The sequence below is a fragment of the Chiloscyllium plagiosum genome, chromosome 20 (genome assembly GCF_004010195.1).
Source record: "Chiloscyllium plagiosum isolate BGI_BamShark_2017 chromosome 20, ASM401019v2, whole genome shotgun sequence".
NCBI lineage: Eukaryota > Metazoa > Chordata > Chondrichthyes > Orectolobiformes > Hemiscylliidae > Chiloscyllium > Chiloscyllium plagiosum.
In genome coordinates, this window is record NC_057729.1 from 31,934,509 (window position 1) to 31,954,628 (window position 20,120).

Sequence of the window (20,120 nt, forward strand, 5' to 3'; positions counted from 1 at the left end):
ATTGTCTATTCCTATTGTTATTTCTCACATGTTTATGTTCAAATAATGTTCTCCCTCACGTAACATTCCAATAGTGACAGCACTTTAAAAGTATCTGTCTATGAAGTCTTTAGGGTTTTCCTGAATATCACAAGGGCTGCATGTGAATCGTAGTTTACTATTTTTATCCATTTCATTTCCAAAGCTCTTTGCCATGAGTCAATGTTCAGGCCAAGAGTAAGGCCAGGAAACTGGCTTCATATCTTTTCTTGACTGATTAGCAAGATGTGAATGAAAAATACAACTTGCATAGCCACTGAACTATACAAGTGAAAGAGTGTGTTCAACCCGGACAGTGTCATGTCTTCTAAGATTAATCTATCAGCAATCTCATACATAGGGCCCTTGCCATTTGTTCACAAAAATGAAGTGTATTGGAGTTATTCTGGAAACCTGGCTATCATGATACATTGCACAACCTCGCAAGTGAGACAAAGCTGTCACGTTTGGACCTAAGAAGTGCTTGGTATACCTCAAATAATCCTGGAAAGGCAAAGTATCTAAATGTCACCTTCCACTGCTGCCTCTGACATATCCTCCTTTTTCCTTATACAGGAGTCATGCTTATAGGGGCCTCAACTGTGTCTGGCTCATCTTTTGCACTTCTGCCCTCACCCTTTCCCTTCCTATTGGAAGGACAATAGGGTTCCCCTTGTCCTCACTTGCCACCAAGAACCCCCTGTATTCAAAAGATCATCTTCAGCCATTTGGACCTCCAGCAGGCTGCCACCACCAAAAACATCTCCCCACCTCCTCCCCACTCCCCCCTCCCCCCCCCCCCCCACCAAACTGTCAGTATTCTTCAGGGATTATTCCCTCTCTGACACCCTGGCCCAGTCTTCCATCACTCTAACACCTCCTCACTCCCCCCAAGGCACCTTCCCATGCAATCACAGAGGATTTAACACTTACCCATTCACTTCCTCCTTCCTCACTGTCCAAGGCCCCAATGATGAAGAAATGTTGTACTTGTAGTTCTTTTAATCATAATATAGACTTTACACTGTAAAGACCAAATACAGATTGGGGTGACTGCTTTGTGAAACACTTCCTAGCTATTAATAAGAATGACTTCCAAACTTCCAGTAGCTTTCCATTTCAATAAATCACCTCACTCCCTTGTTAATATTTCCACTCTTGACCTACTATGGTGTTCCAATGAAGCTCAAATGGGCTGGGTGAACAATACCTAATTTTCCACTTAGGAACTTTACAGTCTCTAGGACTCAATACTGAGTTCCACGACTTCAGAGTATGATAACTGCACTTATTATTTTTACACTGCCCATCTTCCCCTTCTGCATTTTGCTTGTGCCTTATTAGCTTTGCTCTGAGCAGCACAGACCCACTTCATTGGAGCAAAATTGTCAAAGTCAAATCAGTTGCATGATGAAACAAATCTTGAATATTACTGAAACGATGTTGCTAAAGCCTTTATTTTGCACTCATCAGGACAAAAGCACAAATACTAAATTTCTAACAATCATAACAATTTATACTAGAGGAAAAGGGTGCTGATTAGTTGACAAACCTGGTAGTTTGGCCAATTGAATGGCATCTGAAAGGAAATGCGTGGTATTTGCCTTTAAAATAAGAAAACATTAGGGTCTAAGCAATCCTCTTAATGTATTTTAAGGAGGTCTGGTCTGATCCATAACACAATTCACTGGACTCAAATCCACCGAAGTTAGTGCAGATGGCAGCACCGGGTCTGAGTAAATCCCCCGAAGTCTATAGGGATATTGCATTAAGGCAGCCGGCAGTCACAACATTTGCAGGACAGATCACGAATAAGCCCCACACTGCTTGTCCAGCAAGGACTTAACTAACCCAGTTCCTGCTCTATTATTCTGAGTAAACAAGAAACTCTTTGTAACTTACTGCTGTTTGTCACCATTTTCGGTCATGAATATTTTATGAGATTAACTCCTTTGCCATGGTTTGCTGTTTAGCTCTTTGAGTACTTTGACGGGTTTAAGGGTCAAAAGGAGAATTACACTCAAAGACTCAGCTGAGATCAGGCTTGGGAAAAGCAGATTTAGGACAGATGTCAAGAGGCTATTTCTTTGCACAGACACAGATTTAACAGCTGGAACAAATTGCCAAGAGGAGTGATTGAGGCCAGGACCCTGAAACAGCAAAATGCTCTAATAGGGATACAGCGAGATTGCTACCCTATTACTGCAACAAAAACTTGGATATTTTTATGACACCTTTAATATGATTAAATGTCCAAAGACCCTTCACAGAAGCATTCCGAAGCACAATGTGGCACTGAACCTCATGAGGCAATATTAGGTGACTAAAGGCTGGACACAGAGGTAGATGGGATAACTCACTAATTAATATTCCAAAATCAAAAGTTAACATAAACATTTTTAGAAGGTTAAAAATCACACAACACCAGGTTATAATACAACAGGTTTAATTGGAAGCACACTAGCTTTCGGAGCGCCGCTCCTTCATCAGATGGTTGTGCGGTGCTCAGAAGCGGCACTCCGAAAGCTAGTGTGCTTCCAATTAAACCTATTGGACTATAACCTGGTGTTGTGTGATTTTTAACTTTGTACACCCCAGTCCAACACCGGCATCTCCAAATCATTTTTAGAAGGGGTTTCATGGTGGATTAGTGGTCTCCCTACCACTGGACTATAAGTTCAAGTTCTCCCTGCCTAGGAATTGCTTCATAACATGTCTAAGCAGTTTTTTTTTAAATAAAAAGAACTTCATTGGGATCAGAATACTTAATATGAAAAGAACATAAGATGTAGGATCAGGAATACACCATCGAAAGCTTTGACCCTGCTTTACCATTCAATACATTCATGGCTGATTTGATTCTGGGGCTTCAATTCCATTTACTTGTCAGCCCCTATAAAAGTTGACTACATTGTAAAATTTGTCTGACTCAGCCTTCAGAATATTCAAAGATGCAGCCTCCATTGGGATAAAGAATTTAGACATTAATTAACCTCTGAGAAAAGTTCTTTCTCATGTCCAATTCAAATGAGAGCTCCATTATTGTGAAACTGTGCACGCCCAGTTCTGAGTTAAAAATCACACAACACCAGGTTATAGTCCAACAGGTTTAATTGGAAGCATACTAGCTTTCGAAGCAACGCTCCTTCATCAGTCCAACACCGGCATCTCCAAATCACCCAGTTCTGGATTTGCTTCTGTGGGGAAGCATCTTCTCAGCATCTACAGCAATTGCTGATAAACCAGAACTGTTCTCAAGAAGGTTCACTGGACCCAAAACCTTAACTCTGCTTTCTGACCACAAATACTGGCAGACTTGTTGTGTTTTCTCCAGCAATTTATGATTTTGTTTCAGATTTACAACATCTGCAATCCTTTGTTATTTTAATTTCCTCTCAGCATCTATCTGGTCAATCCCCTCAGAATCTGATACTTTTCAGTAGGATGACCTCAGTCTTCCAAACTCAAATAACTATCGACCCAACTGCCCAACCTTTTCTCATAAGTTAATACCTTCACCCCAGGAAATCAAACTAGGAAACCTTTAAGAAATTTCTTCCAAAGGAGACCAGAAGCTCTGGATATGATTTTATCAATCCCCAGTACAGTTGTGAAAAATTCCTTACTTTTATGCTCCAGCCCTTTTCCAAGAAAGGTCAACCTTCGATTTGACATCCTAATTATGAGTTTTCCAATGTTCCATTTGCTTTTCTATTGACTTGCTTACATGAAAGAGGAAAAAAGTTACGGGGATATAAGACAAGAATAGGGGAACATGACTAAGTGGTTTTCTTTTCAAAAGGGTTGGCACAGATTTGAGTGTCAAATGATTACCTTATGTGCTGTACTTTATGGTCCTGAAAACATGTACCCAATCTTCAGTCTTTCCTTTGCATTAGTAAAAGGAGGTTTTCTGTCTGTATTAAAAGGATATCTTTAAGATTTCAGTATTGTGGCCATTTTAGATATCAACTGCAGATCATATTCATGCTATGACCTTGCACGGTGATATTCAACATGGTTAAGTGCTGCAAATGTAGTAGAAGGAAAGAAATAACAGATTATAGAGGAACAGACTATAACATGTACTAGGGACAGTCACATTGGCATGGCAAATTGATTTGTAGTTTTATCTTAGAGCTTTAGGTCTGTCTTCTTTCTATCATATTAATGCCAGGTCCTGTCAGTGACAGAGGAAACATTGACCTCTTTCATGACGTCCCACCAGGCTTGCTAGCTCAGTTTTCTTTTTAAAAATGCCTTCAGTTAAAATTAAGATTTGTCCTTATTTCCACAGCCTGATGAAGTCTACCAGAGAAAGTACGAAGGATTAAATCGCTTCTAAATTGAATTTCAGGACTTGCCATTAGGCATGAGTGACCAACCATGAAATACTAAGATGGCCTAAGATTATCATGCTTTCCTGCCTGTTATATAAATATTGTGTTGCCTGTTTGCAATTCTCAAATAGATTCTGGTACAGACTTTTACTTTGTTACATGGAAATAAATGACAGTGGTAATATCACAGGATTAGTTATCCAGATTCCCAGGCCAATGTTCTGGGAATATGGATTTAAATCCCACTATGGCAGATGGCGAAATTTGAGTTCAATAAAATCGACAATAAATAATGGCGATCAAGTGAATACTGCCAGTTCACATAAAACCCCATCTGGTTCATGAATGTCCTTTAGGGAAAGAAATCTGTCATCCTTATCTGGTCTGGCCTTCAGATAACTCCAGATCCACGGCAATGTAGTTGACCTATAACTGCCTTCTTAGCAATTAAGGATAGGCAATAAATGCTGGCTTTGCCAACAATAACTGGATCCTGTGAATGAATAATTTTTAAAATGCTGATTATACAGACAAAATTCAAGTACCAGCACATGGTACAGGACATAATAGTATAATTGCCGTCAGTTCTGAAGTAGGTTATATAATTAAATTTGATTCTTTTATAAATTGTAGCTAACTATAAAGTATGTTCAAAGTTTGGGTGAAGATTTGTAGCTCGGGTGCTCGTTTTAAAGTATGTTTTGAAATGGTGAATTCTGTTAAAATATTATGTTGTACTGTATTTATAGAAATATTTTCCAAATTACAGGGAAAAGGTTACAGTTTCAACAAATCGCATGAACAACTCCATTCACTCACAGATGAAGAGGTTTGTAACTTCCTAATGGTGAAAATTCTTCTTATGTCTCCTACCTATCAATCCGTCAACCTGTTTATTTGTTTAGTTATTTAACTATACCTATTGACCTAATTATAAGTTTGCTTATGATCTATAATATCCACGTATAACTGAGCCTGCACATGGCTTTTGTTTTTACTGCTCTAATTGTCTTTACTAGTGTGGTTGCGTACTGGCCTCTCGGTCTAAAAGTATGGTTTCAAGTCACTTGCCACAGGCTTTGGGCAGAAGTTTATATTGAGGCAAACTGCCAGCAATCAGATTGTATGGCATCTCCAGAAGTCTTGGCAGCCCCAGAGCTCTGTCATGGGTGCTGCCAGAACAGCAGGCAATCTGTTCCAAAAATATGGCCCAGTGCATCCCCAAACACAAATAAGTTGAGAGCATTGGGCAGGGAACATTAGGTCAGCTTATAAAGGGGATCAAGCAATGAAGAACGAGGAGTTTTAAATTCTTTGTGAGGAGAAAGGACAGGGGACACTACCTTCTAGGGGTGGTACCCCAAATGCACAAAAGGCACTCTCTGAAGATGGCATTTCTCCTCCACACATCACCACCACCCCACCTCCCCCACCACCACCACCTCACAACCAGCTTCTTTCCTGCACTTTTTGTTTTAAAACTTGTAAAATAAAGCCCTCCCACCCACCTTAACCACATTATGGGATGGACAGATAATTACTTTAAGACAGGGCAAAAGTGAGGACTGCAGATGCTGGAAATCATTTAGGCAACCTGTTCAAACATGTCATGAATTCCAGACTTTCTGATGTAATTCTAGGGTCAATTGAGCTTTCAACAAGCTGATTCAATCCTAATTATTTGTTTATATATGGTGGGTGAGCTGCCAATTTTGGCTCCCATCCACCCTCCATATCACAAGAGTGGGTAGGAAGGTGATGGGCTGGTCTTCTGCCCTACTTCCTGTGGCCCAGTCATTATCAGCAAAACAAATGACATGAACATTTATTTTATTGTCAATCATGGGGATTTGCTATATGTAAATTGAGGATGCACATCCTACTTTACAATAATTATTATATTTCAAGCAGAACTTCATTCATTGTGGAGCTTTGTGATGTCCTAAGGTAAATGAAAGATATTTATTTTATTTTTATCTATCTCAACTCCTTCATAAGCTGACTACATAATAATACTCCACAAACCCAATCTAGGACTTGACTTGCTATAATTTTTTGTCATAACAATGCATCATAAATAATACATTTTAAGATTACTACAGGTTTTATCTTCATAAGTATACAAGATAAGCTTCATTTGATCTAACGGATAATTTCTTTTAACAATAGTGTTTTGAACTGGAGTTCAAAGGGTAACTTTTCAAGGTCATAAAATTTAATGTTATAGTCCCACCTCTGATTCATTTTTGCCATGAGCAAGCAGAAAAGCAAATGTCCCATTCTTAGGATATAGGCAGAATGCTACTTTCACACAGCCACTTAAATAGTGGGCTATCTTTGGAGACAAAACTATTTGAAATGAAAATATTGAAACCAAGAAATCTGTTCCAGAAACTTGACGTTTAATGTCAACATAGTGTAAGTCAAGTAATAAAACTGCCCAGCTGATACATTCACAATTTATATATGAAGCTCAATGTATTTCAAAATTCTTGTAATGCTGTGGTGCTTCTGCCAAGACCCCAGGAATAAATGGGTGTCAGCTGTGTTTTCTACAGCGATCACTCTTATACCGCTACTACAGTATTAGAAAAGCTTTTAAGGAAATGCTTTGGGTTTTGGAGAAGTTTTGAATTAACAGGAACAGACTGTGATTGTTAAAAGACAACATTCAGTATTCATTTCTCAATCATTCTGGGCCAGAAATGAAAGCATAATTGTCGCACAGACTATTAAATTATCAGATAAAGAACAAAACTTGCAACTGACATATGGGCAGAATAAATGTCACCTGTTAGTGTTATCAATCAAATGTTGCATAACAGATTACTTTTTCTGTTGGTTTTATAGAGATATCAATACTTTTAGCTTACACTGACTGCTTCGTCTATGCAAATAGCAGAGTATGGCAATTCAGTATAAACTTAAGTATCCATCTGGCATAAATGAAAAGTAACCAGATCATAATCAGTCTGATTCTGTAAACAATATCAAGTAAGTCAATTTTTTTCATCCTGCACTCATCAGGATAATTCACATGACATGCCCAAATAAAGGGAAAATAACAGTTATACTATATGGAAGAAGACTGCAGATTAGATGGCAAATAGACTCTGATTGGTAGAAGCATTGGTATGGATAATGCACTAGCTAATGGTATTCCCTATGGTATATGAATTGCAGTTCCAATATGATGCCAGGTATGAAGGTCATACAATCCAAACACTGGCAAATTATATCAATTTACATATCCCTTAAGAAGTTTGTGAACCCTGAGTATGCAACAGATTACATTAACAACCAAGTTAGGATTGTCAGTTAGAATTGCATTGTGGCATACTTGTCTATACTGGAAGCTACCTCCATTAATATACAAGACCCTGTTCTTTGCTGATAAGAAGAACATGTACATATATTACACCTGTTTCATCTCAACAGAATAGTTGACATCCATTCTTTAGTTAATTTTTCAGGACAATGTCTAATCCAACCAGAATCAATCAGCCTGGGTTAAAAGTTAAACAAAACTTGGCAGTTAATGTTAACTGGTGCATTCTCCATGGCAATGCCTTTATCAGTCAGAGTCCTCTTGTTTATTAATCAGTACAGTCCTCCCATACAGTGTAAATGTTGTTTTTCTCTTGACTTTGATAATTTTTACAAATAGTCCAGTTAAGTGCAAGGTGAAGCTTCTACAAATTGTGTCTTTTTACAACTGTGCTGCCAAATGAATATCAACTATCCAAGGCAGCGCAGCATCATGTTTTACTGTTAATTCCTGCAAATATATCCTATTTTCTAATATGTGAATGAAGAATAATTTCTTTCAGCTGTAGATTACTGTACTCAAAAGGTTAAATCTAAGCTGTTTAGCCAGCAATTTGATCTACATAGACTAATTTACAAGTGACAACACCAGAACAAGCCATTCAACCAAATCATCTTTACTGGTGGTTATCTTCCATGTAAGTAGGAATCCTAACCCTATTCTTTCCCATGTCACTTTATTAATACTTTCTTCAACTACTTAATGGGGCTGTTATTAAATGTTGACATGGCCACAGGAAAGGGACAGCTTGACAGAGCCTACAGGTTTACAAGGAAGTGACATTATAGATGCATCAAGCCTTAAGGGGAGAGATTTTTTTTCTTAATTTTATGAGGAAAAACAAATCATTTTCATTTTAATTGGTGTTCTCAAAGCTTTTTGGTGTTCAAAGCTTTTGGGTGCCCCTTGCAAGTATCTTTAAATCTGAGCCTAAATCTGCCAATTAATCACACAACTCATTCTTTAAAATATGCCAATCTTCCATCCAAGCTATGGAGAAAAGTTATTAGATTAGGCAATATAGTTTTTTTGTGAGTACTTTGATGTCAAGAATTTTTTTTTCTGAATTGATACTTAGAACATAATCTTGATAACAGGTGTGGAAATCGGTTAATTTGCTTCTATGCTCTCAATCTTACTGGCAAGTGCAGTGTTATTGGACATGTATCTGTCAAATTCATACTGTGGTATTCAATGTTAATTTCTAAAATATAACAGTGTCTACTTCAGACATACTGCATTGGCGATGAAGTGCTTTGAGGCATTTGATGGTAATGTTAAATTGTTATATAAATGCAAGTCTATCTTCCTATTCCTACACAAAGTTAGTCAATTGATCAAATGCAGTTGTTCCCTTTTCTATGCAGGAAAGAAATAGGTTACTTACGTTTATAAAGTACTTATCATGACATTTGAACATCTTAAAGTTCTTTAAAGCAAAGTCTGCACTTTATTGTGATGTAGTAAATGCAGCAGCCAAAATTACACAGAGCAAGCTCCCAAACAGCAAAGTGATAATGACCAAAAATCTGTTTTAGTGACAAAAACAGAAATTGCTGGAGAAACTCAGAAGCTATAGCACCATTTGTAGAGAGAAAGCAGAGTCAATCTTTGAGTCCAGTGACCCTTTTTCAGTTTTAGTGATGTTGAGCAATTGTCACATTGCCAATGTGGGTCCACCTTCAAATCATGTCATTCAGTCTTTGAAATTGCATTTGAAAGGGCATTTAGACCTCAGTTTAACATTTCAGGCAATATCTTTGGCAGTGAAGCACTCTCTCAGAATCTTATTGGACTGTCAGCTTAAGTTATGTGACTACTTGTCTTGAATGAGGCTTCAACCCATGACCTCTGGCTCAGAGGTAAAAATGCTGTCACTGAGCTAACACTGACAACTAAAAGTTAATTATATATACAACTGATCCTCAGTAGCATAACATGCACTACTTCTAAGACAGTGTTAGCTATTAAAATGTTTGGTTCAGTCTCTATAGTGTCAAAGTCATTGTCTTTCAGTCTAATAATTAAACTGAATTCATCACAAACCAGATTAAAAGTTACTGCAAAGTTGTTAAGCTTTACTTTACTGCGTGCAATGAGCTCTGCATTCTCACCAAAAAGAAATTCGCATGTCAAGGGGTGTTTGATTTTACATTTTTGTCTTTGGCATGCAATGTTAAGGATGTTTTGCTCTGCTTTTGTATGCAGTAATACCGTTTGGACTAGATAAGAAGTATAATGAAGCAGCAAAGATTGAAACAAACCAAAAAGTGCGCCAACTTACTGCTACTATTGATTTCCATACTGTTAGGTTGATTATTGTACTAGATTGTACTACTTGTGCCATCACTGAACGATCTAATCATCCTGACGACTGTGGTGGACTGCAGTAGATGAGCATTGATTCTGCACACCAATTGAAAATTGCTTTTAATGATGAGTTCGGAAAATTCAGCTTAATAACAAACCAAATTGGGGAAAGTGTACTGCATACAGAAGTGAAAAGAAGCTGACAGGAAGGCAAGGAAAGAGAGTAAAGAGGAAAGCACAGTGGGCTTCAACCCGTGTGGTTTTCAACTACAGTATGCCATTTGACTGCTTTGGAGCATACATCATTGACTTTCTAGATGGATGGTTACCAAATTTGTTCACCCAATAATTAATGGCTGTAGACTAGACTTTCTACTAAAGGTACACCAGTGGATTAACAAATAAATTTAACAGTATTTTTTACAGTCTTTCACTTGCCAGTAAAATACTCTTTAACCATCTCCACTTGAGTGTGCTGTCACCAGTGACTATTATTTGTCCTGATGATCTCCTCCACTATGACAGAGAACCATATAAATTTTAGAAAGCCATAATATATGTACAATTAATTGGAAGATAAAACAAAAATATTAACAATAAAAAAAACAGAATATATGTAAAATATGTGGCTGATCAGCACATGTCAGTTAATTGTTGAGTTAATCAAAATTAATTCTGGTTCTTTTTTCTCTGTCACATATCTTCCAGCATAAGAGGAAAATTATGTAGTCATTATCCACTGTCTAGAACTGCCACTGAAAAACTCTCTTTATTTTCAAAAGTCTTTCAAAATCAATTTTTTTTTCCCCCAACATGCTTCAGTCTGTTCCTCACTGCACATTCACCTCAGTTATTTTCGACTCAAGTTGAAGAATCAAATGCATCAATACAAGGTACTTGAAGGCCTTTGCGGAAAACCTATTCAGGGCCCCTAGACTTCTTCAACTAAACTTTCTTGCCACTATTTAGTTGCAGTCATGTAACAGATGACAACCATGTAGCAGATACTATACAACATCCAAGAGATGAGATTTGTTATCAATTATATGTAACCACAGCTGCAACACAGAGCTGAGCTAACATTCTTACTGATATTATCACAGACAGTATTTAAAACAGTAACATGGGCTATCCAAAAATGTATTTGCAAAAGTTCATGATGCAGCAAATATTGCATCTGTTGTAGCATAAACTTGTTAAGTTCTTCCAAGGCAATATTTCAGGACAAGCTGTCCCTGGATGTCCTAAGAACTAAATCTGTCAGATAAACATCCAAAAATATCTCATTCAAAGTAACCTTTCAAATTCATTCCCTGGACCCAGGAGTTTTGGAACAAAATCTTAGGGAATTTGGATGATCATCAGATTTCTCTCAGAATTCTGTGTTCTTCTTGTAGTTATTAATTTACTAATGATAATTTACTGACATTATTGTTCTATTTATATGAAACTTAAAGAAAATGCTGCTAAGTTTTCTTTGCACGAAGTTAAAATTGTGTTTTCTGATGGAGAGGAAATGGGGTTCTTGGGAGTGTGACAATATTTGCAGGGGATTCATCCAAACAATGTTTCAAACCACAATTCTGTTTTTCATTAAAAATGATTATATTAAATGAACATTCCCAAAGACCAAAAAAAAGCAAACTCAAACTTAATTTAGTTGTTTAAACATTATAAAATGTTACAGAATGAAAAAGGCAATACCAATCTGCAGATGGTTTTACTCTCATGCTGTCAGCCTTCTCGTATTCCTTTGTTTCAAGCAATGATCTATCTTTTAATTGAATTTATAGAATCTACTTCAATAACAATGTAAGGAGAGAATCCCATTATGTAATTACCATCAGCAAGAATGAATCCAAACTTCATTTCATTATTTTGGTGAAATCCCATTTAATAAATTGACCAATTAATACTAATAAACCAGTACGTGTACAGAAGCATTGCTATGTTTTTCTAATAGTTAAGCATTAATTGATATCTAAACCACAGACATTGATAAGAAGAATTACATCAACAAGGGTGTAATTTGTTTGGTCACATGCTAAGTCCAAAAAGCATTAATTAGTTACTTTTAAGGCATCAGGTTCAAGCTTCCCAGAGGCCAATGTTCCAGACTTGATGTGATACATATGACCAATTCCATGTGTTTTCAACTGTTAAACAGCAAGCACCCAAATATTTCTGTTGGTTTATGCAGAATGATTTAAGGGTATTTGTACAAAATCACAGAAAGTCAACATGCAGTTACTACAAGCAATTAGGAAGGTAAGTGGCATGTTAGCCTTTATCATAGTTACTCAGAAGTTGTGACTGAAATTTTCTAAAGGGAGGATAGTCATTGCAGCAGCGTGGACATGAGTTTGGAGCATCAGTACCATGTGAACATCTTGATACAGCTTACACTTCAGGATGAACTCTTTAGTTGAAACTTCCAAGAGCAATTACTCAGTGTCTGGAAGTCTCCAATAACATCCCTAAAGTCCAAGACTTTAGACTGCCTTTATTCAAATAGTTACTAAGGAAAGGTTAGACGTATTAAAACCTGTTCTAACTTCTGGAAAACTGTTACATTGACCACCATTCACCATTGATTTCTACTTTCAATCTCCACCCCCTAGGAGAGCCATTTCTCCCACCCACAAACTGAAAAATCCTCAACTACTCCCCTCATCTCTCACCCACCTGACTGGACCACATCCGGCAGAGATTTTCCTACACATTCACCTACCTCCTCTACTGTGTCCATTGCTTTTGATGTGGTCTTCTCTACATTGGGGATACAGAACACCAACTCATAGCGTGTTTCAGAGAACATTTCTTGGATACACACACTCAACAAACCCGTCTTCCAGTGGCCAACTACTTCAACTCCCCCTCCCACTCCACCAAGGAAATGCAAGTCCTGGGCCTCCTCCACTGGCAAATCCAAGCCATCCGATGACTGGAGGAAGAATGCCTCATCTTCCACCTTGGGATCCTTTAACCACACAGCATCAACGTCGACTTCACTAGTTTCCAAATCTCCCCTACCCCAACCTCATCCCACATCCATCCCTCCAACTCAGCACTGCCCTCTTGACCTGTCCTATCTGTCCACCTTCCTTCCGACCCATCCACTCCACCATCCCACCAACCTATCACAATCACTCCCCACCTGCATCCACTTACTACCTTCCTAGTTACCTTCCCCCCACCTCCACCCTCACCCTATTTATCTTTCAGCCCCCTTCCAAACACTTACATTCTTGATGAAGGGCTTATGCCCGAAACATTGACTCTCCTGCTCTTCAGATGCTGCTTGACCTGCTGTGCTTTTCTAGCACCATACTTTTCAACCCTGAGTGGACCCAATACCCACCTTGCTGCACCTGACTCCTGGCTCTTTCCCCAAACTGATTCCTCCTCCAATCACTCCACCCGAAAGCAAGCCTCCCACAAACTCCTTTGCAATCGATCCCCACCCTCAGGCAACCAGCAACACCCCTCCTGCCTGACCAAACACAACCTGCCTCCAGGCCACAAACCCAAACACCTCACACCCCAACCTGACTTGACTCAACTGCATCCTTCCTGGTTCTGAAGACCATTTCGCACCCCCCCTCCCCGACCAGATCGGTCGCGACAGCCCACAGGTCTCCCAAACCCTGGATACGACCCAACCCCAACTTACTCTGAGCACTACCTGCAATCCTGACTTGTCACTCATCTGTTATCCTACTTTTCCTCCCTCCTGCCACCTGATCCCCTCACCTACTTGGCATTTTAGCCGTTCACCCACTGGCCAACGCAACTCAGTTACCTATCTGGCACCACCTCCTTTACCTAACTGGTACCATGCCTTTGCACCCACCTGGCACCCTACCCCTTCATCCACCTCAATGACTTCAGCATCCTATTCTCCACACGCCTTTACCCAATCTCACCCTTACCTTTACATGTCTCAGTGACTGTGAAAGTGGCATCAAGGTCATTAAATTCTGAAGTGCAACAGAAAAGAATATGAAAAAGAAGATTGGCTTCAGCACCAAGGCACTTTGTACATTTCTGTGTATATTTCTGTCCTGGACTAGACTGCATCAGCTGAGAAAGCTACCACCTTGGATATCCACACAGAGAACTCCTGTCAAGATAAATGCGTGCTTTACTTTGTCTGATCAGAATTGGAAATAGGTATCCAACTTGATCAGAACATCAGCAAATCCTGCTGCAGTTAGAGACAGTTTTTGTGAGACTGCAGCTGGAATGCAATGTACAGTTTGGTGTCCTCGCTGAAGGAAGGGGTGCAACAAAGATTTATTAGACTGGACAGTCCTTGCATCCTAGGAAGTGATGAGAATAGATTGAATAGCATGAGACTATATTATCTGGACTTGCAATTAATGAGAGATGATCATATTGAAATGAATAAAAGTCTTAGGGGCCTTGACAGGGTAGATGCTGAGAGGCTGTATGTCTTAACTGGATATTTAAGAACAATTGTTCATAGTCTGAGAATAAGGGATCAGCCATTAGGATATATCCCAGTTGGTCAGGCAGCATCTGAGGAGCATTCCTGCTCCTCGGATACTGCCTGACCTGCAGTACTTTTCCAACACCACTTTAATCTAGACTCTGATTTCCAGCATTTGCAGTCCTCACTTTTGCCTATATCCCAGGTGGAATGATAAAGCAATATTGAATTTATACCGCAATACAAATGTTACTTCCTTGTTTTATTGTTTAGAACATAGAACCTAGATAGAACATAGAACAGTACAGCACAGAACAGGCCCTTCAGCCCACGATGTTGTGCCCTCCATTGACCCTCATGTATGCACCCTCAAATTTCTGTGACCATATGCATGTCCAGCAGTCTCTTAAATGTCCCCAATGACCTTGCTTCCATAACTGCTGCTGGCAACGCATCCCATGCTCTCACAACTCTCTGTGTAAAGAATCCGCCTCTGACATTCCCTCTATACTTTCCTCCAACCAGCTTAAAACTATGACCCCTAATTTAATTTATATCATTTACATACAAGATACTTGACGCAGTAACTCAGCTATAATTATTATTTTCCACATAATTGTTTTTTCTATTTATTCATGGGATGCATGCATCACTGCCTAAGCCAGCATTAATTCCCCTCCATAATAGCTCAGAGGGCAGTTAAGAGTCAACCCCATTGTTGTGTCTGGAGTCACACGTGGGCCAGACCAGGTAAGGATGGCAGTTTCCTTCCATAAAGAACATTAGCAAACCAGATGGGCTTTTCCAACAACCAGCAATGGATTCATAGTCATTCATTGGACTCTTAATTCCAGATTTTTGTTGAATTCAAATTCTATCGTCTGCTATGGCAGGCTTCAAACCCGGGTCCCCAGAACATTACCTGGATTTCTGGACTAATAGTCCAGCAATAACGCCACTAGGCTGTTGCCTCCCCTGCATTATTGAGACAATAGGAATCATTGTTTTAAAATTGAGCCAGGTAAACATGACAAATTTGTAAGAATGTTTCTGTTATTTTAATAAGGCCTTAATTCCTCTCATTTAATATTGACAATCAATTAATAATAAACTGTAATAGATCATACGGATGTTTTAAGTAATTGTTCATCATTAATCACAAGCCCAGGATCAGGGCAAATGTCAGAGAGGAATTCTGATCAACTCCTGTGATATGAGACTTCATTAATTATGACTTCATATTCCACAAATTTTAGTTCCTCCTTGGAATCTATACCATCAAATTCTGTATCTGATATACATTTTCTCTTACAGATTGCAGCAATGTATTCCAAGGTGGTTAAAAAAGGTCCCAGAAAGGAAATACCATTATCACTGAATACAGGACTCCAAAAAGAAGGCAAGTTAAATCATCACTTCTGGTCAACTGGGAATTTAAATGAAGAAGAATCAGAATATGAGTCCATCAAGAGTCCCCGGTGGCACTCAGGCACTCAGATAACAGGGGATGAACCTGATTATGCCTCAGTCAATGAGAGGACCTGGGGAATGAAATTCAGAAATGAAGGAGGAGGAAGAGGAAGAGAGGAAGAAGAGGAGGAGGAGGAGGAAGAAGAACCTGACCCAGGCTACGAAGCAATTAACATAAAATGGAAGAAAATTAATGTTGCTATTAAGAGTGGCAAAATACAGAAGATTGCACGTGAGGCACAAACAGAAAACTATTATGAAAGCATCAATGAACTGCAGCAGAGCCGTACACATACACGAGTACTAACTTCAGGTGACGGCAAAGAGGTCTATGTAACAGGACTGTAAATGTGCATTTCAAAGGATGGAGCAAAACTCCACTTGCAGTTGTCGTTAAACTGACAAGTTCCTTTTTTTAAAAGGAGGAAATCTGAGTTAATGGATAAGTTTGATCATTTTAGAAAATCCATGACTATTGCCTTATGCAATGGCAGACCTTTTAAGTTCAATGGCTGAAAAATAAACCACGTAATAGTATTGATCTACATATTTCCAATATTAATGGACATACACTTACCAGAACTTAGAGGAAATCAAATAACATAAAACACATTTTAATAACCATCACAAATATTGACAAAGGTTATTTCCTAATTAGTGTGTTGAATGTTAGTAACTTTTAAAGGAGAAAATAATGCTCATCGTGAAGAAGTAAATTTATGTAATTTACTCAACGCAATGGTCCCGACGTTCTGATCTCTGAATAGTTGGAGACTAGATGTACCCAACAACATGTATATCAGGACCATGCAAAAGTCCTGACACACTACGCAGCAATTGGCATGGAATATGAAGCTTAAAATGGGCAATTACCAAACACTGAAATCCTCTGACAAAGACCAAACTCTGCATTAGAGTTGGTGGGTTCCAACTGATTTACTTCTTTGAGTTAGCTAGGAAACGTTACAAGACTTAAACCTGCTGTAACTCCAGGCTAATTATACAACTGCATCTCAAACACTCAGTGACACCACAGTCACTCTCACAGACTCCACCATTCTCACTCCCAATGGATAACCCACAAGAACACACACTAGACCAGATCAGGTTCACTCCAAACCCACTCAACCTGTCACCGCCCCCTCTCCCTTCCTGCACTCTGAATCAGAAATCCCCCCACTCCTGATCCAACCCAGTCTCACACCACCCTATTTCATACACCAACATCCATGCAATGAATTAGGCAGCAAAACATATTCAGAAATTTACAGAGCTTATTGTAAATTTATGGTTTAGCACAAACATCAATTTCTACCTTTCCCTTCCCTGTCCAGAGCCAAAATCTCACTGGGAAAGAACTCAGTTATTTGTTATTTTTTAAATCGACCTGTTCAGATGTTTTTATAACACCTCTGAAGTAGGTGGAACTTGAACTCAAGCCTCCCGGCTCAGAATCATTCCTTTGTGCAGACATTGGCCCCCAGTGAGCTTCCTCACAAGCTCTATGTCCACAGACCCCAACACTTGCCTCACTGTCAGGACATGGTTGTTCACCACCAATGAGGGAGCCTTTCCCAATTACAGCATTCCCTTCCACCAGATGACTAAGGAGTTAAACTCTGGGGAGGGTGGAAGGAGGGCAGGGGTTTCACACAGACTCAGCGTAAACTTTTTGGATGAGAATTTAGGAGGCACAATTAGTAAGTTTGCTGATAGCAGCAACATTGGTGGTATAGTAGACAGTGAAGAAGGATTACAAAGGGATCTTGATCAATTGGGTCAATGGGCTGAGGAGTGGCAGATGGAGTTTAATTTGGATAGATGCAAGGTATTGCATTTTGGTAAAACAAACAAAGGCAGGGCTGGTATGGTTAATGGTAGGGCCCTGGGTAGCATTGCCAAACACTAGAGAGACTTAGGGCTTCAGGTGCATTGTTCTTTGAAAGTTGCATCACAGGTAGAGTGGTTGAGAAGGTGTTTAGCACGCTTGACTTCATTGCTCAGGGCACTGAGTACAGGAGTTGGTATGTCATCTTGCAGTTGTACAGGATGTTGGTGAGGCCACTTTTCAAATAATGCATACAATCCTGGTCGCCCTGCTATAGGAAGAATTTTATTAAGTTGGAGAGGGTCCAGAAAAGGTTTACCAAGATTTTGCTAGGACTTGAGCTATGAGAAGAGGCTGCATAAGCTGGAACTCTTTCCACTAGAGCATAGGAGGTTAAGGGATAATCTCACAGAAGGTTATAAAATCATGAGGGGCAATGATAAGGAAATAGCAAAGCTCTTTTCCTTAGGATGGGGGAGTTCAAAATTAAAGGACATAGGTTTAAGCTGAGAGGAGAAAGATTTAAGAGATCTGAGGGGCAACTGTTTCACATAGAGGGTGGCTTCTATGTGAAATGAACTGCCAGAGAAAGTGATAGATGCAGGTACAGTTACAAAATTTAAAAGGCATTTGGGTGGGTAAATGAATAGAGGTTTAGAGGTTATGGACCAAACACAGGGAAATGGGGATAGTTTAGTTAGGAAACTTGATTAGCATGGATGAGTTGGACCGAAGGGTCTGTTCCCGTGCAGTATGACTGTGAGAAGTTGGGGCATTGCCATTGCACCATAATAGCCCTTATAACTCAGCTTTTTTTGAATTTTTTTCTCTCCAGAGATGCTATTGTGCACCTCAGTATTTTTTTTGCCATAACCATGTTTCTAGTTAAGAGAACAATTTACAAACACAGCCATCAGGAACAGTGCAATGATAAAAGCGAGAGAAAAGTAGGGAGAAGGAGGGTCCGAAATTAAAATGGAGTTGGAGGAGGGAATAATGCATTCCACCATGCACTATTCACTTCCTCTCTTTAAGGGCACCTTGGTGTGAATGTAGCCAGAGAAAAGAGGAGAAATCAGCTTTTAAATACCAAAATCCAATGAGCATTACTTTCTCTCAATCAACTTTGGAGCTGTCCTGTTTGCTCCTAAAATGGACCTGCATATCTAACTCTGACAGCCTCCCTTACCTTTAGAGAAAATTGTAATTATCCAAGAGTATGTAGCTACGGAAACAAAATCAGATCCCCAGTGTTAGAGAGGGAGTCATCCTCCTTCGAGAACCTTCAACAATTTTTCAGTCGAGGCATTATTGAAACTCTTATTAAAACATTCTGATAGTTGATGATCAGATCTATCCTCTTTAGCTTATAGATGTCCTTCCATTCCGCCTTCTCCTTTAAACTGGCTCAATCTAACCTAAGCCTTTTTATCATTCACACTTTTTGTAGAATGTGTATTATCACAAGGACCAATTATCTTTGGAGCATTCTATTCGGATTCTTTTTCTTGTCTATTTTACGTGTAACACTTCCTCCAAGACCTTAGACAAATGGATCCCATACCACACCAACATCATCAATGAGAGCCAGAGATTATCACTCTACTTATTTCCTTTGGCTCCCATGTCAGTGAGCAACATTTCTCATTTTCTCCCACAAGGAATACCACAACTAGAAAATCCATCACAAAGATTTGCATGCAGCGCATCACTAAAAATGATAAATGTCACAATATTGAGATCACCCAAAGCTGAGAACTTCAGCCTATACATCGCTACTTTAGTTTTTGTTAAAGTTATATTTGTTGTTAAGGTATCATCCGCCTTTGGATTTTTCATGGCCAGACTAAGCTTCAGCACAGCAAAACTTGCATCTGGTCTGGTCTGTGAGCCTTACCAATTCAACTGTTTAATGATGCTCCTCAGCTATTCCATCTCATCCTTGGTAGCAGCCTCATCTTTCTGTCCAGATTTAGTATGACTAATTGCAATATAATTGGCATTGTTGAAGTATGATTCTTGTAGAATTACATTTGGCTCACCCTGCTTAATTTCCAAACGCACATTTTTCCCAATTTGACTGATATTTCCTTCGTAGTCAAAATGGGATGCACCATCCCAACTCTTCCCCCTTCCCACAAAAAAAGAAAGTTACTTGCATCGTAAAGATGCCTGGAAGATTTCCATTATTTTACCATTAGATTGTCAGGTCCACCTTCATTTATGAGCACCCTGAAGTTAACTGAGCTGGCCTTTCTGATAAATACCCGTGAAGTACCATTTAACCCATAAATGCATTTGTTTTCTTTCCTGTAATTCTGGTGCTTCTTCTGCGGCCTGTAAAACTACTTTCCCCTTGAGCAGCTTGCCCAG

The 20,120-nt window shown here is 39.2% G+C and overlaps 1 protein-coding gene across 2 annotated transcripts in view; it reads left to right on the top strand.

Annotated features, from left to right (window-relative positions):
* Window positions 1–17,664, top strand: part of LOC122560140 (phosphoprotein associated with glycosphingolipid-enriched microdomains 1-like) — a 107,014-nt gene extending 89,350 nt beyond the window's left edge. For both annotated transcript variants that reach the window (XM_043710432.1, XM_043710433.1), the window contains exons 7-8: window positions 5,128–5,187; window positions 15,764–17,664. In XM_043710432.1, the coding sequence (XP_043566367.1) occupies window positions 5,128–5,187; window positions 15,764–16,267 (564 nt within the window). In that variant the 3' untranslated portion in view covers window positions 16,268–17,664. The remainder of the gene's footprint in view (window positions 1–5,127; window positions 5,188–15,763) is intronic.
* Window positions 17,665–20,120: the final 2,456 nt, after the last annotated feature.